The following is a 25,127-nucleotide window of genomic DNA, read 5'->3' as shown; positions in this document are numbered from 1 at the left end:
TGTTTACTCTGTCCTGGTATTTGATAGGGCATGGGGCGACTTTGCGCAAAACGCATCACCGCCCGAGCAGGAACCTATCTTCAAACTCCTGCTCTACACAGGGCATGCGCAGCAAGCCTAATGGTTTGTGAGTGTGAGTGAGGGGCATTGCTCCTCTCTCACATGCGCAGACCATCTTCTGAACTCCTGCTCGTCTCTGCCTGTGCGCGCTGTGCGTGACATGCGCACTTTCACCAATGAAGCGCACAGGCGGGCCCGGAAATGTAAACAGACGAATTGTAAGCTGTCAATTCGTCGGTTTACAATCCTGTTCGCCTGTTGCCCGATTCTTTTGTGGGGCACTGCCCCAACGCCCCTAATGGACCAGCCGCCACTGGTGCTTGACCTTCACATGGAGTAAAGAAGCCAGTTGAGATCGAACCCCAGAGGGAGAATCCTCAAATTCGGTAGGTGCCTTTAGTGCATTATGTGTCCTAGGTGCAAGCTTCCCTGGGTTCCCTGGAGACTGTCGAGGTCTGAAGGTTGGAGGACCCTGGGGACACATATTTTGGACTCCAGTGTCTCTGGCATACCGGACAACGGATGCCCCGCCCCAAACTCGGTTGAGCACACTCCTTCGACATCTTCAGCACCTAAAGCGGTTGATGGTTTAGGAGAATTTTGGCCTTGATTATAAAATGTGTTCACCGATGTACCCTCCGATAGTGGATGCTTTTCTATTTTTGAAGTCTTGGCAGGCCAAACTGTTTGATTCCTTGTGGTCCCTGTGCAGACAGAGGTTACAGACCCTGTGCTGGTCTGACTACGGGAGCTGGCTGTTGCATTTAGAGCAAAATTGGATAGGTGTGTGCTCCATCACCCACTCCCTCACGAGTCATTCTCATATGACCCGTCTTCGAAATCCTCACTTCTAGGTCGATTCCGAAGCAGTTAGTTGTCATATGGTGTTCATGTGATTTGAGTAATGTGATTCTGATCTTTGGAGTCATCTGTAGCAACCCGGTCCCAAAGCTCCAAACACATCCAAACTCAATGGCAGAAAAAAAACACAGTCTTGTGTGGAGTATTATCCTGAGGCATTGAGTGTTAAGGGGAAGGATCACGAGTCACCTCATAGCTGAAACCTCTTCTTCTAACTTGCAACGTCCTCGTCCAACACTAGAAAACAAAAGTGTGCTAGCATTTGATCTACGCAAAACCAAAGGGGATGATGGACAGAGTGTTGAACGATGCAAGAACTCACCCCCAGTCAACTGATCTGGGTTTAATCCATCATCATTCTTTAGCTCACTTCGCCACCCCAGTTCAGACATGGCCATGTGCAAATCAGTCTGACCCTGTGTCTCATGAGAACAGTCCAGCCCGAACTGACAAGCCATGTCTTCCCTGGACCGGAAACAAGCATCCTGGGACCGGTTTCTGGCTAATCAGCCATCAACAGCCAGGCGAGCTTGAATCCAGTGGCAAAGTGAGCAAGGGACCCCCGTCTAGGCATACCCTGCCGATTAGCCACAAACAGGTCCCAGGATGCTTATTTCCGCTCCAGGGAAGACATGGCTTTGCAGTTCGAGCTGGACTGTTCCCATGAGGCACAGGGTCAGACTGATTTACATATGGCCATGTCTGAACTGGGGTGGCGGAGTAGCTAAAGAATGATGATGGATTAAACCCAGATCAGTTGACTGGGGGTGAGTGCTTACAATGTTCAACACTCCGTCCATCATCCCCTTTGGTTTTGCTTTGTTCACCCTAAGTTGGCAGGGTATGCCCAGACGTGGGTCCCTTGCTCACTTTGCCACTGGATTCAAGCTAGCCTGGCTAATGACGGCTGGTTAGCCAGAAACAGGTCCCAGGATGCTTGTTTCCGGTCCAGGGAAGGCATGGCTTGGCAGTTCGGGCTGGACTGTTCCCATGAGGCACAGGGTCAGACTGATTTACATATGGCCATGTCTGAACTGGGGTGGCGGAGTAGCTAAAGAATGATGATGGATTAAACCCAGATCAGTTGACTGGGGGTGAGTGCTTGCAATGTTCAACACTCCATCCATCATCCCCTTTGGTTTTGCAGCATTTGATCTACAGCAGGATATGCTGCAAACAAATTTGGGTAAGAGTATTAAAAAAAAAAAAAAGTTGCTTGTATGTAGTTTGACCATGCCCGGTCAAGTAAAGAAATTTCCTTTTGAAACATACTGACAAGTGAATAGCCCATTTTGTCACTGACCTTTATCGAGAAATGCAAAAGGGACATGCAAATATAAAGGCACAAAGAATGAATATTGTAATAATTTTGATTTTTTTTTTACATTTTGTATTTTGTTTAAAATAATAAACTCTAATAGGTTGTATCAATTACATGTACATTTATATGCATTACTGTGACCATCTCCATAGGTTGTATTAATTACATGTAAATTTATATGCATTACTGTGACCATCTCCTTAAATGGACTATGTACAGTAAACGTTAATATGATTAATGCTATGCCGGAGTGTCCTACAGCGGTGAATGTCTCTTTCTAGAGTTGCTTTCTACTCTCCACTACTGCAGAGCATTATCAGTTTCAAACCATTTGGACCAGGGTACAAAAAGAGGTTTATTCGGAATAAAAGGACCATCAGATTAACAAAGTGACAGTTTCAAGACTGGCTTTTATGAGAACCCAGTATCTCGAAACAAAGTTGAAATGTCCTGACTTGTCCTGATTCACTGACGCAGCAGTGCAGTACAACACGGCAGTACAAGATCGGCATACGATGACTTCTGTGGACCCCAATCGACTTCTGCCTTAGAAGCTCACGCAGAAGGGTCTGAGAATGTCTCTCCTGGTTCATCGCGCTACGTTAAAAGTGCTTTACTGTCCGTGTGCCAGAAGTGCCCATTGAAAAGAACCACAAATTGGGCTCACAGGCTACTCATCCCAGCCAATCCAGGTCTTCATCTTCCTCATCATCGCCGAACAGAGGAGCAGGTGGTGGGCGCCCCTTCAAACTCTGAAAGTGACAAAAAGAGAACAGACTGTAAAATCGCAAGCATGAGACAATGGATAATTTAGTCATGTCTTAACATTGGTTCAGAATTCTAATCAACTCCGGGTAGAAACTGCATGAAAGAAGATTCCGGGCATCAACAGATGACAAGGGAGGCATCAGGGATAACTGTGGGTTGTCAATGAACACAACAACAGAGTAAGACATCTGGCGGTGAACCTACATGTTCAATAAGATTGTGTCCACTTGCTTCTTCTTCCCCATTTTGGAAATTCAACACTATTCTGGTTTCCCTGGCTGCATAGTGCACATTTTTGCTTGGTTGGAAATAGCATCTTGTTTATCCAAAGTAAAAGCTTTGGGTGTTCACTGCATGGCATGGTGAGGGTGACTCATGACACGGTCCTTTTCAATTCTAAAATTAAAGTAGAAGTGCATTGGCCGGTTTTTAATTTTGTGCTACAATGGGATTTGTGTGTTTCAGAATTTCTTTTGGCTAGTTATGCCGTAGCAAGGTGTATCAGCAGTAACCAAAAGATGGGCATGCTGTCAATGTAGACACGTTCTATTGTTCCCCAGTATAAAAGGGCCATCCCGAAGGTGTGGATCACGTAGCATTGTTGAGTTTCACAGTACTTGGCGGAGCTTGAACAAGCTAAGGGCAAAACATCCATTGTTACTTCCAATGTGTATTGTGCCTGTTAGAGGAGCTTTTGCAGGTTATGGATCTGGCTGTGGAGAGAAGGGTCTTAATTCCCTTCATTAGGGCTCCTTCTCAGGAGGATAGATAGGAGCCTCAGAAATGGGTGTGATGGCAGTCATGTGACAGAGGAAGGGCTGAGAAAGGCCTGTTGACCTAGTATACCTCCTCTTTGCTTCCTGGAAGTTGCCAAACTTGTCCCCCCTTTTTTGGTCGGCACTGCTGTGTTCCACCTTGACATCTCCCAGCCCAGTCTTAACTGCTCGCAGGTTCAGACTTAGCACTGCATGGCTGCGTTAATGTGCGCCTTTGTGGTAGGTTTGGGTCTCAGGTCTTTGTCCCTGAAATCTATCACGGTTTGCTCACTGCACTTGGGTTTGTCGAAAGCTGGGTGGTGGCTGGGGTTATGGTAGGTGGATAAGTGTTGCGAATGCTCACTCGCTAATATTTAAAATTTCCCCTACGTTTAATTATAATGTAATAACTGTACATTTGTTGTGAATATATTCCCATCCTTAATTTGTGTTTAACAGAGCTAGTTGCGTTTTGAATAACCATTTTCCACTATCATTTAAGCAAGGGCACAACTTTAAAAACAACCAATTGGCTTTTTATCGAAGGCAATCATGGCCCGTTGGCGCAGCTATCAAATCTTCAGTATTAAGCTGGCGATGGCGAGCCGAATATTACAGCAGGATCCTCGGAGATCAACCTGCTGTGAGCAGTGCTTTGCAAACACCATTTATCCAAAGGCGCAGTAAAATATATAAAAAAGCCACTCATTGCAAATGCGTCCGAAAGTTTTCAATTGCTTTACAAAACAACGATCTAACTTGCTTTAAAGGTAAGACAGCCTCAGTCATGGAAAATGTTTGTTTTTTGAAAATTCTTGATCAGGAGAGCTGGGCAAAGTTTATTTTCCAGCAAACACTGCAGTTTGTTGTTCTCATGTTTTTGGCCTGCAAATCTTTTCTATACTTTGGGTATGAAAGCAATAAAGTGTATATTAAGCATCTTTAGAATAACCACAGGGCTTAATTCACACAAATCAATGATTAAATAAATGTTAGTGAACAAAATGAAATAAATAGATTAGATGATTTGTCTTTGATGGCGAATCTTGGCACTTAAATCTTCAGTTGCCTTTATCTGTGGATTTACAGGTCGCAGGAGCACACCCGGCAATCACTGCCTCCAACAGTTCCTACTTGGAAATGGGCTTTAGGGTAAGGTTTGCTGCAGAAAAAAAGAAAACAAATTCGAGCTCTCAAGAACCACATTGCCAGTGCCTAGAAAGGTGGTTTAACAGTTCTGGAGTAGGCTGCTTTCTCCTAACCAATATAAATAGACCCAATGCCCAAGGTGTGGAGGCAGGCTGCCCCCTGGTGCTTCTGAGGCTTTAGAGAGGATGATGTAGGTCCTCTAAGGGATTTGATAGTTTAAAGGGACAGGGCAGGTTCAACCTTATGTCAATGACAGGTGATGTTGTTGCTTGTTGACTTTGATTTAATTGCCTCCTTTAAATTTCCATTTATCGTCGGCACTGAGGCTGTGGTCTCCTGGGCACAATTCCTCCATCAAATTATCTTCATCCATATCTCCCAGTAAGCTGGATTTTGTGCGGATGCCAGAAGGAATATGCTACTTACCAGTATGCATCTGTTCTTGGCATGTAGAGCTGCAGATCTACACACTTTTGCATAGATCGCCATCTGGTGTTGGGCCCGGATGTTTGCAGTTTGTTTTTCCTCTTGGAAAGTCTTTGGAAGTCACGAGGTCGGTGACTCCTCCTTTGGATGGTATTGCGCATGGGCTTCGGCTCCATCCTCAGATTGTTTTTCGCCAGCAGGGAAAGATGGAGCGTAGTAATAACAGTGAAGAAACCCATGTGTGTATCTAAATAAGATAAACTGTAACAGATACAGGTAGCCGGGGGGGCGGGTGGGCGTGTGTAGATCTGCAGCTCTACATGCCAAGAACAGATGCATACTGGTAAGTAGCATATTCCGTTCGAGGCATATCAGCTGCAGATTACACACTTTTGCATAGACTATATAGCAGTTCCCAACCTTAGCGGCGACCACCGGTATCTGTTGCAGTGGTTTGAAATAATGTTTTGAGTACAGCCTGGCCCACACTAGCTTGTTGCTTAGTTTGCACATCTACACAATAGTGTTTAGGGAAAGTGTGTAGTGTTGACCATGTAGCTGCCTTGCAGATATCAACTAATGGGATGTTCCCTAAAAATGCCATGGAAGCCCCTACCTTTCGTGTAGAATGGGCTTTAGGGGGGAACAGATAGCGTTGGTTTTGCTTTGTGGTAGCAAATCTGAATGCATTTTACAATCCACCTAGCTATCCCTGATTTTGTGTGGTGGAGAGAAAGAGACAAACAGTTGTTTGGTCTTTCGGAAAGGTTGTGTTCTCTCGATGTAGTAGAGTAAGGCTCGTTTGACATCTAGTGTGTGCAGAGCCCTTTCCGCAACGGTCTGTGGTTGCGAGAAAAATACTGGTAGTTCTACAGATTGGTTTAGGTGAAAAGAGGAAATGACTTTAGGTAGGAATTTTGGGTTGGAACGGAGAACAACCTTGTTATGGTGCATCTGAAGAAAAGGTTCTTGTATGGTAAGCACTTGTATCTCACTGACCCTTCTAAGGGAAGTGATGGCTACAAGGAAAGCTGTTTTCCATGTTAGGAATTGCAGTTCGCATTTGTGTAAAGGTTCGAAGGGAGGCCCCATTAGCCTTGTGAGAACAATATTTAGGTTCCACACAGGTGAGGGTGGTACTCTGGGGGGAATTATTCTTTTTAGGCCTTCCATGAAGGCTTTAATGGCAGATACTCTAAAGAGTGAAAGATGTTGCCTGTTTTGTAAGTAAGCTGCAATTGCTGCGAGGTGAAGTCGAATGGACGTATAGGCTAAATTACACCTTTGTAGGTGGAGTAAGTAGCCTATGATGTGTTGAATGGACACGTCCAGGGGATTGATGGTGTTGTTATGGCAATAAACAACAAATCGTTTCCACTTGGCAGTGTAGCACGCTCTAGTGGTAGGTAGTCTAGCTTCTCTGATGACGTTCATACAGTCAGGGGGAAGATTTAGGTACCCAAATTCTAGGACTTCAGGAGCCAGATCACAAGGTTGAGCTGAGCTGGGTCCGGGTTAGGAGGCATGGTGAGAGGTACAGTTTATGGTGTGGTACTACAGAGAGTTCCAGCAGCGTGGTGTACCACGGTTGTCTGGCCCATGTTGGAGCTACTAGGATTAGTGTGAGGGAGTGTTGTTGCAGTTTGCGCACCACTAATGGAATGAGTGGGAGAGGCGGAAAAGTATACGCTAATTTGCCTGACCAGTTCATCCATATCGCATTTCCTTTGGACAACGGGTGAGGGTATCTGGCGGCGAAGCTTGAGCATTTAGTGTTTTTGTGGGTGGCGAAGAGGTCTATCTGCGGATACCCCCACATTTGAAAGAACGGATGAAGAACCTGTGGGTGAAGTTCCCACTCGTGGATCTGTTGTGTCTGTCTGCTGAGCAGATCTGCCATGGTGTTTTGGACTCCTGGGACATGTTGGGCTAGGAGAAAGATTTTGTGGGGAATTGCCCATCTCCATATGCTCTGTGCTAATTGAGAGAGCTGTGGAGAGTGTGTGCCGCCTTGTTTTTGTATATAATACATGGCCGTCATGTTGTCTGTGCGAATGAGGACTTCCTTGCCTGAAATCTGTGTTTGAAAAGATTTTAGGGCTAAAAAGATTGCTAGTAACTCCAGATGGTTGATATGGAGTAACTTTTGTTGAGGCGTCCATGTGCCCTGCACGGTGAGGTGTAATAGGTGAGCTCCCCAGCCGGAGAGCGATGTGTCCGTTGTTAGTATTATCTGGGGAACCGGGTCCAGGAACGGTCGACCTTTGGAAAGGTTTGTGGTGTTCCACCATTGCAGAGCGCGATGGGGCCGATCGTCTACCAACACCAGATCTGTCAGTTGACCTTGAGCCTGGTTCCATTGGCGCGCTAAGCACTCTTGGAGAGGACGCGTCTGGAGTCTTGCATGGGGCACTATGAAAATGCAAGAGGTCATCATCCCTATTAGTTGCATGAACACTCGTGCTGGAAGGGAGTGTTGAGGTATGAATTTTTGTCGCAAAGCCTGAATGCTTGCAATCCTGGCCGGATTGGGGTAGGCTATCGCTTTTGAGGTGTCTATGGTGGCACCGAGGTATTGTTTTATGTGGGATGGTTGTAGCTTGGACTTTTGGTGGTTCACCGTGAAGCCTAGTTGGTGAATAGTTCGATTGTGGTGGCGGTGTGGCGTACACACTGATTGTATGAAGTGGCTTTTATCAGCCAATCGTCTAAGTATGGGAAGACGTGAATGTGCTGTCTTCTCAAGTGTGCCGCCACCACCGCTAGGCACTTGGTGAATACCCGTGGTGCTGTTGTGACTCCGAACGGGAGCACTTTGAATTGGTAGTGTTGTCCATCCACTACAAATCTGAGGTACTTTCTGTGAGCATGGTGTACTGGAATGTGGAAGTATGCGTCTTTCAAGTCCAGTGTGGTGAGGAAGTCGTTCTGGGAGAGGAGCGGAAGTACCTGCTGAAGCGTTACCATGTGAAAATGGTCTGAGTGTATGTATGTGTTTAGGGGCCGGAGATCTAGAATAGGTCGTAGTGTCTCGTCCCTTTTTGGTATTAGAAAATATAGGGAGTAGACCCCCATATTTTGTTGATTGACAGGAACGTGTTCTATTGCCTGTTTTTGTAGGTGGGAGATTACCTCCTGCTTTAGTAATGTTGAATGTTCTTGTGACATTGGGCGTTGCCTGGGTGGAATGTTTGGGGGGTAGATGTTCGTTATAGGCAGTAGCCTGACCGAATTATTTGGGTCACCCATTTGTCTGAGGTGATGGTCTCCCAGACATGAAGGAAATTTTGGAGTCTGCCCCCGACCGGAGTGGAATGGTCTGAGGGTCGCGGGGGGGGGGGGGGGGCGTGAGTCATTGGGTAGGAGGTGTGGCAGAACGGGCGTTGTTTGTTTTGCCTCTGCCATTGTTGTTGTTACCCCTGTAGCCGCCTCTTTGGTAACCTTTTGTAAAGGTGGTCTGAGTAGGGGATTTGTATGATGTGGACGCTGTGTCTGAGGAGTAGCCTCCGGATGTACTCCGAAAGGAGGAGTGGCGAAAGAAGCGTCTGGGCGGGTGAGACTGTAAGGCCCCCATGGATTTTGCGGTATCCATGTCCTTTTTCATCTTCTCTAAGGCCTCATCCACCTCTGGCCCGAATAGATGTTCCTGGTCAAAGGGATGGTTAAGGATGGAGGCTTGTACTTCTGGTTTAAAACCAGATACCCTTAACCAAGCATGGCGACGGAGAAGGACGCTGGTGTTGATGGCCCTGGAGGCTGTGTCTGCTGCATCTAGGGCACAACGTATGGAGGTATTTGTGATTGTTTTACCCTCTTGAATTAACTCGTTGGCCCTAGCTTTATATTTTTCAGGGAGATGGTGCATTATGCTTTCCAATTCGTCATAATGAGCCCTGTCATATCTGGCCAGCAGCGCCTGAGTGTTTGCTATACGCCATATGTTGGCCGCCTGGGATGCTGTGCGTTTGCCTGATGCATCTAGCAGTTTTGATTCCTTGTCAGGTGGTGGTGCATCACCCGACGCTTGTGAATTTGCCCTTTTACGTGCCGTAGATACTACTAAGGAATCTAGTGGCGCTGGTCCTCGGATGTAAGAGGGATCTGAGGGAGCAGGTTTGTATTTTTTTTCAATACGTGGGTTAATGACCCCGGCTCTAACTGCCGCATGCTTTACCACCCCTTTGAGCATGGGCAGTATGGAGGTGGACCTATGTGAAGTATCAAATGTGTCTAGGAGGAAATCTTCCTCCACGGGGTCGGTATGCAAGCACACCCCGTGATAATGTGCTGCCCTTTGCAGAAGATGGTTGAACCCTAATGAATCTTCTGGTGGAGATGGCCTAGACGGGTAAATATCGTCTTGTGGGACGTTGGGGATATCTGGAATATTGTAATCGTCCCATGGATCTGGGGATCCTGTAGGGGTGGGGTCCTGTGGCACATCCCCTGTATCATCATATGGGTCCCCCTGATCATCATCGTCTGAAGACGGGGTAGGAGAACGATGAGGTGGGGGTGGAGAGGGCAGAGGGGGTGGAAGGGGGGAAGGAGGAGGAGGTGGAGGGGAAGGTATTCTGAACGGAGAGTTAGCAGAATCCTTCCTCTTTGGAGGTGGAGGCGGAGCAGGCTTCTCCAAATGTCTCTTTTTGGTAGAGAGTGTCAAATGTCCAGTTTTTGGATCCTTGGTGAGAGTTTTTTGCAAGGGATCCGGTGTAAATAGCTCTGGTGAGGTAATTTGGTCCGTCGGCGCCGAAGACGTCGGGGCCGATGACTTTTTAGGTTTTTCTGTGCCGGTTTGATGTTTAGATCCCGGCTTGGGGGGGGAACAACCTTTACAACGCAACTTTTACAACGCACTACCATTACAACGCATTTTTTACAACGCATAATCCATTACAACGCATGACATTACAACGCATGACACTACAACGCATTTTTAAAAACTACCTTTACAACGCATTCCATTACAACGCATACTACCATTACAACGCATACCATTACAACGCATAATATTACACTATACTATCCAACACTTACCCTACTGATGCACCCCCTGGAGTTAGAATAGTAATTTTTACCCCTATACTATCCAACACTTACCCTACTGATGCACCCCCTGGAGTTAGAATAGTAATTTTTACCCCTATACTATCCAACACTTACCCTACTGATGCACCCCCTGGAGTTAGAATAGTAATTTTTACCCCTATACTATCCAACACTTACCCTACTGATGCACCCCCTGGAGTTAGAATAGTAATTTTTACCCCTATACTATCCAACACTTACCCTACTGTTGCACCCCCTGGAGTTAGAATAGTAATTTTTACCCCTATACCATCCAACACTTACCCTACTGATGCACCCCCTGGAGTTAGAATAGTAATTTTTACCCCTATACTATCCAACACTTACCCTACTGTTGCACCCCCTGGAGTTAGAATAGTAATTTTTACCCCTATACCATCCAACACTTACCCTACTGTTGCACCCTCTGGAGTTAGAATAGTAATTTTTACCCCTATACTATCCAACACTTACCCTACTGTTGCACCCCCTGGAGTTAGAATAGTAATTTTTACCCCTACACTATCCAACACTTACCCTACTGTTGCACCCCCTGGAGTTAGAATAGTAATTTTTACCCCTACACTATCCAACACTTACCCTACTGTTGCACCCCCTGGAGTTAGAATAGTAATTTTTACCCCTATACTATCCAACACTTACCCTACTGTTGCACCCCCTGGAGTTAGAATAGTAATTTTTACCCCTATACTATCTAATACTTACCTTAAATGTAATTTAATATTATGCGTTGTAATGGTATGCGTTGTAAAGGTAGTATGCGTTGTAATGGTAATGCGTTGTAAAGGTATTTTTTAAAAATGCGTTGTAGTGTCATGCGTTGTAATGTCATGCGTTGTAATGGATTATGCGTTGTAAAAAATGCGTTGTAAGTGCATGCGTTGTAAAAGTGTGCGTTGTAACGTCATACATCCCGGCTTGGGACCCTCCGGTCTCTTGGTCGGGGCCGAGATGGGTTTCGGCTTGGAAGTGTCGGTGGCCTTGTGTGGTTTGGTTGGTACCGAAGATGGCGTCGGTGCCGAAGAGCTGGGTTTCGATCCCGAGGGCTTCGGTGCGGAGCTCGGTGTCGAGGTGGAGGCAGGTTTCTTTTTCGGTGCCGAAGTGTGTTTCTCTGCACCGCTGGCAGGCTGGCTCGAACCCGAGCCGCCGGAAGGCTTACTTGACTTCTTCACCGGGCCCGAAGGTGGGGTGTGTGAAGCAGTGTCTCTGGTCTTGCCTATCAACTGACTGTCGCCATTGCTAGCCACTAATATCCTGGGTAGAGGGCGCAGTTGCCATCGTTACTCAGGATGGGGCATACTTTGGGTGGCCTGTAGTCATCAAAGACCAGCCCTGATGTCAATAAAACTAAAGCGTCATGGAGCACGTCCAGAGAGCTTGCATGGGCATCAAATCTACTAGAGAAACATGGAAGCTGCCCAGAAAGCATGCGAGGACAGATTGGTACACCTTTACCATGCCACACAGAGGATTTTAGTCCCAGCAGTAGGACACAGAATAAAACAACGGATAGCAAGAATGGAACGGAGGAAAATAAAGAGCTACTGAATGAGAGGGACAAGAGAAAAGTAAGAGCGCTAGACTTATAAGTAGAAAGTGGAAGCAAAGAAGATATAGGAAAGTACAAACTGGAGAATAGAATACAATGGAATTGATGGAACAATAGGACCGAAGAAATAAGACAGAAGAAATAAGACTGTATAAAATGGTGGAGAAATAGATCTGAGAAGGCAAGAAGAGTTATACCCAACACAAAAAGAAAAAGCAAAAGAGAATGAACCATGAGAAATTTAAAAGTGTTGCTTTGAAGTTAGATTTCAGACACCCTTACATACTGACAGGACAGTACAATAAAAAGAAGGCTAACAAAAACTGATGTGTGAGAGTGGCACGAAAACATGAACCAATGAGAAAAGGAACAAAAAGACGAGGAGAACTAGAATAAATGAATGTAAGATATTGATGGATAACCGTGCACACGATTAGCCACAGCAGACTTATCTGGTTTTTGGAACACCACTGGGGCTGTAGGGAAATTGTCCTCCTTTATTGCTGACAGATAGCTTGTGGTAAAAATAGGCAATCACACCTCCTCCTCAAAAACTATATGAGGGTTACCACAGGGATTCATGCTGGTGCCAACAATGATTCAACCTCTAAATTGAGCCTAAGGCCGGATTCTGAATGGCTAGCATCAATATGCAAACAATTTGCAACTTCAAATGTACATGAGACCTACATCTTAAAAGAACGTCTCATTCATCTGCATTCATGCCTTTCCTGCCCACTATCCCCCTTCAGGGTCTCTCAGGGCCCTTGGGGCACTTATCGGCCTATCAGCTGATGGCATGGCATGATCGCTACATGGATACAGTGGGCAGTCCGTTCCAGGATGCTCATCTTCTTACATTTGACCTGTTGTGCTAGGATTATGACATCCCCGAGCCAATTCCTGCTACACGGGCAGCTGCTGGCGACGTTTCGATCATTGTGGGGGTATGGCGAACTGAGAAGCACCTACCCATGCTGTAATACGTATCTTATATTTTATTGGGGAGTGGGGGTGTCACCTAATCACATGGTTATACAAAACTATTGGGAGCACACAGGGAACCTTCTGACACACCTTCGGCACGTTTGGGTGGAGGACCTGGCGAGGCCCCTACATGACACTGAATGGTCTGGGGCCCTAGAGTCCCTCCATATAATTTCCAGAAAAGCACGTTTTAAAAACGTCCAATACATGTTGTAAGGCACATCTCATGCCTTCTCGGCTGAACTGCATGTTCCCCATGGCCACTCTCACCTGCCCCAGATGTCTGCGCCAGATGGCCGACCTCCAACACATGCTCTGGTCTTCCCCCAGTATAGCTGGCTATTGGCAAGCAATACCCTCCACACGGACCACCGTCAAAGAACTCACAACATTGAATTGGAGGGAGGCCACTGCCCTGGGTATCTTCCCTTGGAGGAAAAATCACAACGTGTGAGCGCGCCCTGTCAATCTTGCTCCACTGCTGGCTAAGTGTCTTCTCGCCATACATGCTGGTGGCTTGTTGTGGTCTCCGATTTCGGTCATCCTCGACCCCATTGCACTGGATCGACAACCCCCCTTAACACCCAGCCTCTCCCCCAGAGTTCCCATGAGAGGGAGGGTGCAACATTCATGTGGTCGCTCCCCCATCCCCTTCCTGTCCCTTGTGACTTCCAGCCCACGTCTACCTCTTCCCTCCTGTATACTCACTGACTGATCTCGGTGGTGTCTCAGGTTATTGTTCTATCTGTGAAAAAAAAATTCAGACAATGATTGTCATTCTTTGTACTGCTTATGATGTGTACACATTTTTCTGTTACCCTTTTTCCCAATGCTGTAATAGGACTGTCGAAAATTGTTTTCTCTTACTCATAACCAAAACCGTTACAAAAAAAAAACCTGAATAAAAATGGTTTACTGAAAGGGAAAAAAAGGACACTTTCCTCCTATTAAACCAAGAGAAATGTTTATTTCTCCAGCTGTCGACAGCAAAAAAGATCAACCTATCACTAAGGAACTAATCTAAATGGATTTTCTCTTACACCAATGACCAACTCCCTGAGTTTCAGAAATAACTCTACTTTAGCATTTATCCAGCACATCACCAGGGTGCCATCAGCTGCAAACTTTCCCTTCCACCCATGAAAAAATATCAAACATCTCCTTCCTCAAGAACATCTGGAAATAGCGGTACGGGTTTGTGCTATTTCCAGATTGGACTTCGCTAATGCTATTTTGACAGGAGTTCGCCAGTCTTATTTAGCACCACTCAACGCTGCCCTCCATTCACTGACCAGGCTTGTTAATGATGTAAAACAGTATGATCACCTCTCATCTATTCTCTCTGACCTTCCCTATCGATCTATCACATCTAGAATCCAATTCAAAACGGCATACTTGCACCCAAAGTTAAACACTACAATAATCACAGAGAAACATGTACCCAGTCGGCCATAATGCTCACAATCATAAGAGGTGAAGAAGTCACAAGTTCTGTGCAAGTGCTTAGGTCAAGTAAAAGTTTGAAGAAAATCCAAAACATACATTTAGCTCCAGCATAAGTGTGGCGTATGCACAAGATGCTTCCATGACTGGCGGTGAGTGCCGGAACATGCCTAGATACCCTGATGGAGACTGCATGCACCTTTCAAGCAAAGACGACTGTAGCCACTGCTGCTTTTGACTGCGAGGACAATCGCGTCCTCCACGTCCAGACAAACCTTGTGCAAAGACAAACCGGGCCCATTGTCAACACAATGGTACAGGCCTGAAAAAGAAGCTCACAATTCTGATCCCACCGGGGAGGTCGACAAGTCTCAACATCATTCGGTAATTAGAGACATGCAAAAAAAACACACCCAAAATACTTTTTATAGCACGGAACACGAGTGAATAGTGTAATATGGAAATCTTGTACAGTTTCTTTCGCTGCCCTCATTGGAGGCTTTAATAATTACAACGACTTTGCAATGAAAGCATTTTTCAGAAAAAGGGGGGCACTTTAATTTGCTGCTTCGTTTCTGAAAGATTGTTGGGCTCCATACTTTATCTTAATGTTTTTAACAGCTCAGTGGTTGTAACTGGGCACTTCAGATGGAAAGGTGAGCCCATCGGCAGTGAAGAATGATTTGGATTAGGAAAGAGTTGTGTTGTGTTAGAAGAAACAATGTTGACTATGCAAGAACTGGAATCTACTTACTGTGGTTGTTGCTACATACAATGGGGACATATTTCCCTGTGATTATTGAAGCCCCCCATTCTCAGTGGTTGTTAATGGTCCATGTCCCTTAATTCTGTACACATGACAATAAATCACTCTACTTAGCTGAACTCATTTCAGGTGGATTTAGAACTGAAGACTCTTTGGTTCTCGGAATTTACAGAATTCAAGGCCTCTATTGCCAATAGCCCACCCTGCAGACCTGACAAAACTAACCCTCCACCAGCTTCCAGTAAACAGCTCAAGATAAATCTTACCTGCATATTTGCTTACGTTTTCAAGCTGTTTTACATTTTTTTCTTTATTGGTTCGACTGTTTATCATGTTAGGTGCATTAGTTCCCTTCCCTATCTCGATATAACCCGTCTATTTATAAGAAAAGGAACCCAACACCTTTTTGGTCTCTGCAGCCTATATAAATGTTCAATAAATAAATAGCAGGATGTGGTGAGATGAAAGGGATGGAAGAAAGGGATAAAACGTGGGAACTGATGGAAAATGAGAGCGAGCGCAGACAGCGAGAGGAAGCACAAAATGATAGGATAGGGGGCAAAGAAGAAAAGGTGAAACATCAGAAACTGATGTATAACAGATGAGCAGAGAGAGGTGGAACAGAAAAGGACAGAGCAAGACTAATGCAAGAAAGAGGAAGAAGTGAAAATAAGAATACTAACCAAGAGAAAGACATTGTAAATGGAAGTCATGGCAAAAGAAAGGACTGATATAATGGAGAGCAGCAACTTATGGCAAAAGAAAGAAGAAAAGTGGGGGCAGCGAAAGATAAGTGCTGGAGAAAAGGTAGAGTTGCCAAAATTAACGGAGAAGGGCGTAGAAAAACAGGGACAGTGAAGGCTGATGAAGTAATAGAGAGGGAAAAAGGAAGTCAAGCGTGAATGCATATAGATTGCATATAAAATATGACTAACTTATTAATGAAAGTCGCTGTAGCATGGGAAGGTTACTAAAGAAACTGGAATCAACAATGAAAAATTGCAGTACCATGGCCTGGGTCAAATTCAGCAGGACACCAGGGACAGTACAAAGAGCCTATAAAAAGAGTCCCCAGTCTTGGTCTACAAGGTCCAGATCGATGGCAGGTTTTCTCAGCTTTCCCACTGGACACATTCACAATGAATTAATCTATACAAGAATCATTAACATAGTAATTGGTTATCCTTACAAACTGACAAGGATTAGCTTGCTCGTTGGACATCATTGAGGCCACCAAATTCTTACACCCATCCCAGTCTGGTTTTAGGGCTGGATTCTCCACTGAATCCACCCTCTTAGGTGTCACAGAGGCAATTAGACAACAGGTGGACAGAGGAGAGACGGTGGCGCTTATCCTGTTGGATTTAAGCGCGGCATTTGACACCGTCTCTCATGACATCCTCCTCTCCACCCTAAAGGCCGCTGGTATCCATGGCATGGCTTTAGCCTGGATTGCCAGTTTTCTGTCCGCACGCACTTTCCAGGTTTTTTCCCCTACTTCTGTTTCCTCTGTTCTCCCGTCCCCTCACGGTGTACCCCAGGGCTCTATCCTGAGCCCTCTCTTTTTCAATATTTATGTCAGTCCTCTTGCCTCTCTGGCAGAACAATCTGGTCTCTCCATATTTTCATATGCGGACGACACCCAAATTATTTTCTCTCTTTCTTCTAATAAACACGCCTCTACTTCATCTCTTCGATCTGGGCTTATTAATATTGCCAACTGGATGCTGACCAATAAACTAAAATTAAACGGCGATAAAACCGAACTTCTTCTATTCGGTCCTGACACCTCTCTCTGGGGCCCTAAGCATTGGCCTCTGCAAATGGGTCCCCTGCCGGTTCCATCCACCAAGGCTCGTAACCTGGGAGTTACATTTGACAACCAATTGTCCATGAAGCAGCATGCTGTGAAAGTCTCAGCCATCTGTACTAATATCATGCGATGGCTGAGAAAAATAGCATGGATGCTGCCGCCAGATACCCTAAGAACTGTGGTCCAGGCTTTAGTAACCTCCAGGTTAGACTACGGTAACGTGCTCCTCCTTGGGGTTAACAAGGAAGTAACACGCAAATTGCAGGTGGTGCAAAACATGGCAGCTCGCCTGCTTTGCAATTTGCCCAGAACTGCCTCTGCTGCTGTTTCCCTGCGCAGCCTTCACTGGCTGCGCATCGAATCTAGAGCAAAGTTCAAAGCTCTCTGTTACATGGACAGGATTAAAACAGGCAACTCCCCCCCCTACCTTTCCACTCTGGTTCAACTATACTGTCCTGTGCGTACCCTCAGATCCTCTTCTCTTGGCACCTTCTCCGTGTCACGTTTCAAACGCACCAGAGTTGGTGGTCGTTCCTTTTCCTATCTGGCGCCATCACTCTGGAACACACTCCCCATTTCTCTGCGCTTTGAAACTTGCTACCTGAAATTCAGGAAGGGCCTAAAAACCTGGCTTTTCTCTGCTTAATGTCCACTTCCTTCTTGTCTCCCTGCTTCTTTTTCCTCTGTTAGCGCCGGGAAACCCCCGGGTATCTGTGCGCTTTACAAACCCAAATATAATAATAATAATAATTGATCTACAGGATCAATTGTGGCCATGTGGAAGATTCACAGAACCACATAGGGTAGAACTGAAAGGTATGACTAGATCTAACGCAGCAGAATATCTCAGTGTAAATGTTTTGAATGAAAGGCGGTGTAGTGCAGGGTGCTTGTCTATCGGTAGGTGAGTACAGACAAACCCTTCTTAGGTTTCCCTCTGGATGCAGTTATAAAGAAGTAAGGTGATCCCGGTCAGGGTAGCATACTCTCTGGCTCTGCTCCTGGTAGTGTCCTTTAAAAAACTCTGGCTCATACCTGCAGTAAGAAAACACTCATCATGGTTGATTTCCTACAGCAAAATATACATCTTTCTTACCACTTCTTCGTCCTCTTCCTCATCCAGTTTGGGAGTGAGAATAGGTTCCAGTGGTTTCGGTGTTGCAGTTTTAAACAAATCATCGTCATCACTGTCTTCATCATTAAGAATACTAAAGAAAATAAATGAAGTAGGATGATGAGAACTCTGGGAGGAGAACCAAAAACATTCTCAACTTGCAGATGCCATGATCCTGAAAGAAGTACACGGGGAGTGAGTTTCGATGCACCCATGCAAAGGAGTCTAGCTGTGTTATATGGCGTGGCAGGAAATAGGAACTAACCCTGTCTTTTGCAATTAACCCACTAAGTTATATTAAAGCCTACAATATATACCTCATTCCTACATTTCATTTATTCTTTTTTTTTTTTACACTACTTTTTTGGCTCATCGATATAATCAATTTAATCTTGTTTCCCTTTCTCCAGTCAACTATCCATGCATGTTGCTTAATACCCCTCCAAACTGTCTGTTTCTCACTTTGTCTGGTTATTCAAGGTTGTTTATTTTGGTTTAAAGACCATGTAACATAACTAGTAAGTTGGCTATTGTACAAAAATACTAGACAGGAACGTGTATACAGTTCTTGCTATAAAGATTCCAAAACAGTACAAGGCCACATATCTTAAAATATTTTTTCTTGATAAACAGATTTTATTGATTTTTGCATAGAAGAATCAACAGGACACACAATTAGCATGCGTAGCATGTTGGAGAAGAGCATACAGCGTTTGATCAAGGCATAGGCTATTAAATGACACAATACAGTAGTACAAAACAGCAACACCCTTGTCCCCAGATGGGAACTAGTCTAACTGGCTGAGCCATTTCCCCCAGACTCAACCATGTTTAAGGGGACAACCCTTGGCCTCGTAGACCCCCAGCGCTAGTGTGAGAGGGTTGTAGGAGGGGCGGGAGATTTCCAGCGAGTGGCGATGTCGTGTTTGGCCACCATAAGGGCTGTACCCAAGAAGGACCAATCAACCGTCGTACCCCTAGAGACATTGAGGATACCCAGCAGAAGCACCAAGGGGAACAGGGTGCCCTCTCACCCCAGCACATTAGTAAGCTCGCCCATCATCAAAGACCAAAACGCCTGAATCTTAGAACATAGCCAGACCATGTGATAAAAATCACCAGGAGCGTCATCACATCGGGGGCATGTGGGCTCAGGAAGGAGGCCCGCTCGGTGTAGTCTATCCGAGGAGAGGTAAGCACTATAGAGGTAGTATGGTTGGATCAATCGCAATCCGGAAGAAATGGTGATAATTCTAGGCGCCATTAGTGCGTCTCTCCATCCATCGTCCTCGAGGGGACTTATCCAGTACTCCCATCAGGATCTAAGATGGTATAAAGTGCCTGGTGCGGTAAATTTTGGAGATCCCGTCTTTGCCCAGAGCACCCACAGGATTTTAGCCACCAGCAGGTTGAACTCTGGGAAGGAGTCGATCTGCGAGGCACAAGACTGAAGAGCGTGTCTCAATTGAAGGTATTTGAAAAATTGTGAATTGTTAATGGCATAAGTGGCTTGGAATTCTTGAAAAGACCGCATGTGTGCCCCCGAGCAGATGTCGCCTAATTGCGAAATGCTAATAAGATCCCATCTCCCAAAACCCTGCAATGTCACCGCCAAGACCTAAAATACCCTGCCTCTCCACCTCAGGCTATCCCCGTTTCTAACCCCATTCAAGAACGATCTCAAGACCGGTCTCTTCGACTGACCTCTGTGCACAGCAGACCCCGGACCCCCCCCCCACCTCCCCACAGAGCCTTGAGACCCTAGCAGGTGAGTTGTCACTTAACAAATACTGATTGATTGATTGACCTCTTACAACCAGGTGCTGTGCCAGAGAGGTGTTTGTGAGTGTGGCGTAAAGCGGCCCTTAAAGCTATAAGAGCTGTTTTGGTCACTGGGGGTGTGGTGTTGGGGATTAGGGAACCATAGAGTATGGCTTGTATTTGAGAGAATACTAGAAGGGATAGCTCCAACTGGCTGTCGGGATCCGACCAGCCCCCATTAAACCAATCATGAATTGTTAGGAGGTTAGAGGCTAGATAACAGAGGTGAGGGATTCACCTGGAGACCCAATGCCTCCCCAGAGTATTGAAGGAGGTGGAGACAATGAGGCTGCTCGCTGAGGGGTCCGCCAGATAGAGAAGGATGTCGTTTGCGTACAAGTCTATGCGCTTTTCATTGTCATCAATCTATCTCCATCCGAATAGTTGAGAATTGGTACAAATCAGTTGTGCTAATGGTTCAAATCGCTAGCGTGAAAAGGAGTGGGAACAAGGGGCAGCCCTGCCTAGCCCTCGTCTGATGGGTAAGGCATGGGAGAGGACACCATTGATCTGAATCCGTTCCATGGGTTTGGGGTATAGGGCCTGGACCATTCCACAAAAGCGGGGCCCAACTCCTGCCGGTATATGCATTAACTGTAGGTAACCCCAGTCCACCGTATTGAACGCCTTTATAAAGTTGATAAAAAGTAGGGCTAAGTCAGGAGGGAGAAGATGAAGATGGGCCAGGTGAAGGCGTTGGAGGAAATGTCACGTGTTACGGGCTGGCATAAAGGCAAATTGATCTGGATGTATCAGTGTGTGTAGGACTTGTTTGATACGAGTGGTCAACAGTATGGCAAAGATCTTAACTTCCCCACTGGTGAGGTATATTGGACGGTAATGGGCACACACAGTGGAGGGCAGTTGTGTTTTGGGGATCACCACAATTTTGGTGGTGTCTATATCTGGGGGTAAGGTGCCTGTCTGTCCTACTTCCTTATAGAAGGCTATGAGTTGAGGGGTCAGGATATCAAGAAATGTAGTATAGTACTCTACAGGAAAGCCACCAGTCTGGGAGTCTTTCCAGGGCCCACCGCTGACAAGGCTGCATCTATCTCCTCGCCCGAGAAGGGCTCATCCAGCATTCGGGCTACAGTCGAGGGAGGGGAACATCATTGAGGAACTGGGAGGAGGAGTTTGCATCTCCTCTGGGGGTATAGATGGGCCTGTATAAGTGGTGGTGGTGATGGTAGTAGTGAGCAAAGGCTTGTGTAAATTCAGGATGAGTATGGAAAGAGTTACCATGCTCATCAATGATTTCAGACACAATTCTGGTCACTTCCCGTTTTTGTCCTCGCACTGTAGACTCTGGCCTTCGTGGTATACCAGAGAAGTTTGGTGGCTTCCAGGGATTGGACACCTATTTCTTAATACAGGAGACTTAATTGTCAGGTGTGTCACCACAGGGATCTGTCGCAAGACTTCCCTCCAAGCGGAGGGCAAGTGCCTCTAGCTATGTGATGTGGAGGGAGCGGGCGAGCTCCTGCTCCCTGATGAGTCCCTTAGCAAACACCCTTATAGTCGCTTTACTGGTGGCCCAGAGGGTGCCAACAGCGGTGATGGAGCCTTCATTAGGGTGGAAGTATGCCTGGAGTTCAGCGGCCAGGGTGTGAACATAGGGTTTGTCTCGGAGAGATCATGTGTTGAATCGCCACATTGGGTGTAGAACATTCCTGGGGGAGCCAAGATGGAGGAGAAGAGGAGGGTGGTCAGATATACCTCAGGAGATAAACTGGGCTTGGGAGATGGAGCAACAATCACGGGCGGGCATAAAGACAAGGTCTATACGCAAGTGGATGTGATGTGCTGCTTAGGTATGTGTGAACTGATGACGCCTCGGGTTCCATATCCTCCACGCAACACAGAGGACAAGAGTGGTGGTCCAGTCAGAGAGGTGATGAGCCCCCGGGTGCCTAGAAACAGAGGGGGGCCCAGTGGTGTCATCTTCCGGGACGTGAACCGCATTGAAGTCACCACCTATCAATGTCAACCCTTATGGGAGATCTAAGGGGATTGTGAAAGGATCATGGAGAAAGGTGTTAAGGGCCGCCAGAGGAGCATAAAAACTCACCAGGTAATAGCCTGGGCTTTAAGCATTTCAGTAAGTGCAAGGAAGCGGCACGGTTGTCTCTAACATCATGGGAGACTGACAGAGGGAAGGAGCCCCACAGCAGGATAGCCACCTCTCGGGACCCACAAGAGTAAGTTGCCCGAAAGATCCTGTCATAACCTTTGCATGCCGAAAAGGGAGCAGTGATTACCCATGAGGTGAGTCTCTTGGAGTAGGAGGACCTCGGAGAGGTGTCAGTGAGCAAAGTTGAGGACTATAGTACGCTTCACAAGGTCTAGGAGACCATTGAAGTTCCAGGACAAAACTCAAAAAGACGAATGGCATCCTTTCGAGTTTAGAAAGGGGTAGAAAGGTTCAAACGCAATCAGAATGAGGGAGTGGGAATTGTCCTGTCGCACCTGGGGATCGAAGTGTGCGCTTGCAGTGCATGATAGGGAGTCGTGCCTCGGTTCATGCTGCAGGAGGTATAGTGTAGATGTGTGTCTGAGAGCAAGTAAAAACAAAAAACAAGCATTTAAACAAATCAGTACTAATAACTTAAGTATTGACATTGTACTGAATCACCATCCTCCAACACCCTCCCCACCCCATACTTTCACCCAAGAAGCATCTGTCGCACTGAAAAGGAAACTATGATATAAAACAACATGTAAAAAGGAAATGAAGTGGTGGACCCTCCTTAGTTAAGGATAAGTGACAGCCATCAGAATATGTTTAACAACGTTCAGATACGAATGCCTTTAGTGCCTCATAGACAATAAGTAGCTTAAGAGTTATAGTGCGGACTAGGAGAGAGGTCTGTGTCTACATGGTTATCAGGAGGTAGTAATGACGCTACATCCAAGGGGGCCTCTTGATCTGGTTGGTGTTTCCCCTCATCAGAAGTCTGGGGAGGGTGTGACAAGGAAGGAGATTTATTTTGTGTTTGGGAAGATTGTGAGGGGGATTTTGAGTGGTTTTTGTGGCACCTTTTCTGCAAGCGAGTTCGATATCTTTGCGGACTGGGTGCCAGTGTACTCTCAACAGATCCAGTGGGCCTAGACCCTCACGTTGAGGTCTCCGCATGTACTCGAAGTGGGCGTTCCTCTGTAAGCCACAGCCAGGCAGACTCTAGAGTATCGAAGAAGTAGGATTTGTTGCCGTGTTTAACTTGGAGCCTGGCAGCAAATAGAAGGTGGTATTGGAGGCCCAGAGGCCTGAGTTTCTGTTTGACCTCTAGGTAAGAACGACGTTGTTGTTGAACTCCCCGATTGTAATCAGGAAAGAGGAGAACCTTGATGTCTCCACAGCAAAGCTCTGGCTGGGAGCGAGCCTCTCTAAGGATGGCATCTCTGAAGTTAAGGATGTGAGCAATCACCGGTCTGGGGAAAGCACCTTGGGGAGGTTTAGGGGTCAGAATCCGATGGGCCCTTTCTATTGCGAACCAGTAGGACAGTTTGTCTGAAGGCATCCAGGATTTGATCCATGTTTCAAGAAAGTCTGCGACTTGCTGAGGTTCAGTGCCTTCAGGGATGCCAATTACACACACATTGTTGCCCCAGGAGCAGTTCTTGGAGTCTTTGGAGCGGCGATGCAGTTTTGTTGTACATGTGAGAAGGCTAGATACCTGAGAGTTGAGATCTGTGACTTTGTCCTTCACTATGAATATTCAGGATTCAGCTTTCGTGATCCTGGCTATGGCATTTCAGAGGTCCTGACGAAGCAAGGCCACGTCTAGCCGCACTTCCCCAATTTTGGCTTCCACATCAGCCTGGGAGGCCTGAATGGCCTGAAGGATCGTAGCCAGATCCCAATCTGATGAAGGGAACTTTTCCACACCGGTGAACCCAGGTTGTCCAGTCACAGGTCCAGTGGTATATTGATCCATACAAGTCTGAGAGGTCGCGGGCGGGCAGGTTTGTCTTTACCCACAACTCCTCGGCAGCATGAGCAACTGATCTCGTAATGGTAGAGAACCTCCTCCAAATCAAAGAGAAGGGTTGGAGGTGATCGGTTAGGTGGTCATCGGTTGCCATCGAGGGCAGCGTAGATGAGTTGCGCAAGGCTTTCCCTGGGGCAGGGCAAGAGCGAGGTGGGTAGAAAGAACAGACCGTAGCTCCCAGGCCCAGCAGACCACCCAGGGGGTGGAAGGTTGTATTGCGGCAGTGGAATGTTAGTAGGTCTGTCCACAAGTCAATACACTGAGAAGGGACTGCTGCAGCGGAACACACCTTAAGCTACGTGGTGATGAAACTCAGAGGGAAAGGACCCCTCAGTCTCCGGACCCATAGGGCAAAAGTGGGTCTGAACTCACCCAATCGGTTTGAGGTGGCAAGTGGGTGAGAATCGCAGGAGCTGAGCCAAAACTGTGCAGGGGAGTCGCTGTAAGAAATTGCACCTGGGCCCAGGAGGAGGCTACTGACAAGGGTGGCCACGTACCTGGAAGATTGGGGACAGGGCAGAATCTGTTTGGGCCTCAACTGCTCAAGTGCATGGTTGTAAGTGTCTGTGTTGCGGTGGGGGGCTTAGTGGTGAAGCCGAGAAAGCCTTCAGGGGGGATATGGGCCCAAACACAGACCACAGAGGGTACGCGGTCTGGGCAGGTCACCCATCAGAGGCCAGGATAATCCCATCACCTCATGGTAGTAGGCAGTCTCTCGGATCAACAGAGTTCCACAGCTGCAAGAGGCCCATCTCCAGGCCCAGATGGTGTGGGAAGGGGCCTGGTTGTGTCCAGTCTGGTGTCGTGCGATAGAGGGGGAGCCTCAACCACCTCCCTTTATACTCCGGCCGTTGCAGAGCTACGAGGCCGAATAGGCCGCAGGACCCCAGTCACGGCACGGGCGAGTCTCTGCCCGGGCGTGGGAGGGCACAGGCAAGCAGAAACCGGGACCCAGGAAGCAGTGGCTGGTCAGAGTCACCAGATGGCTGCAGTGGTCCAGCAGGGCCACTGAAGGAGCAAGCGTGGTGGTCCCCTGGAGCTGATGAGAAAGGCAGCCATTATGTGTTGTGGACAGCCATGCTGGGAGAGCCACGACTCACTCAGGAACGGCAGGTAACTGGGGTAGCCTCGCCTCTCTGAAGTCAAATCCAGCTGGGAAGTCTAGGGGTAACGAGAGGCAGGCCCACGACAGACGTTTAGCAGTTTGATGGCAA

At 46.8% G+C, this 25,127-nt stretch overlaps 1 protein-coding gene across 3 annotated transcripts in view; it reads right to left on the bottom strand.

Moving 5' to 3' along the window:
- Positions 1 to 2,579: 2,579 nt before the first annotated feature.
- The window catches only part of FKBP15 (FKBP prolyl isomerase family member 15), a 371,570-nt gene continuing 349,022 nt past the window's right edge, over positions 2,580 to 25,127 (bottom strand). For 2 of the 3 annotated variants that reach the window (XM_085610359.1, XM_085610368.1), the window contains exons 28-29: positions 18,083 to 18,194; positions 2,580 to 2,994 (exon numbers count right to left, since the gene is read on the bottom strand). In XM_085610359.1, the coding sequence (XP_085466485.1) occupies positions 2,917 to 2,994; positions 18,083 to 18,194 (190 nt within the window). In that variant the 3' untranslated portion in view covers positions 2,580 to 2,916. Of the gene's footprint in view, positions 2,995 to 13,672; positions 13,710 to 18,082; positions 18,195 to 25,127 lie in introns of all 3 variants that reach the window. The other variant, XM_085610375.1, reaches the window with a different exon arrangement.

This window comes from Triturus cristatus, chromosome 1_2 (assembly GCF_964204655.1).
Source record: "Triturus cristatus chromosome 1_2, aTriCri1.1, whole genome shotgun sequence".
Taxonomy (NCBI): domain Eukaryota; kingdom Metazoa; phylum Chordata; class Amphibia; order Caudata; family Salamandridae; genus Triturus; species Triturus cristatus.
This window is presented reverse-complemented; position numbering and strand designations above follow the sequence as displayed.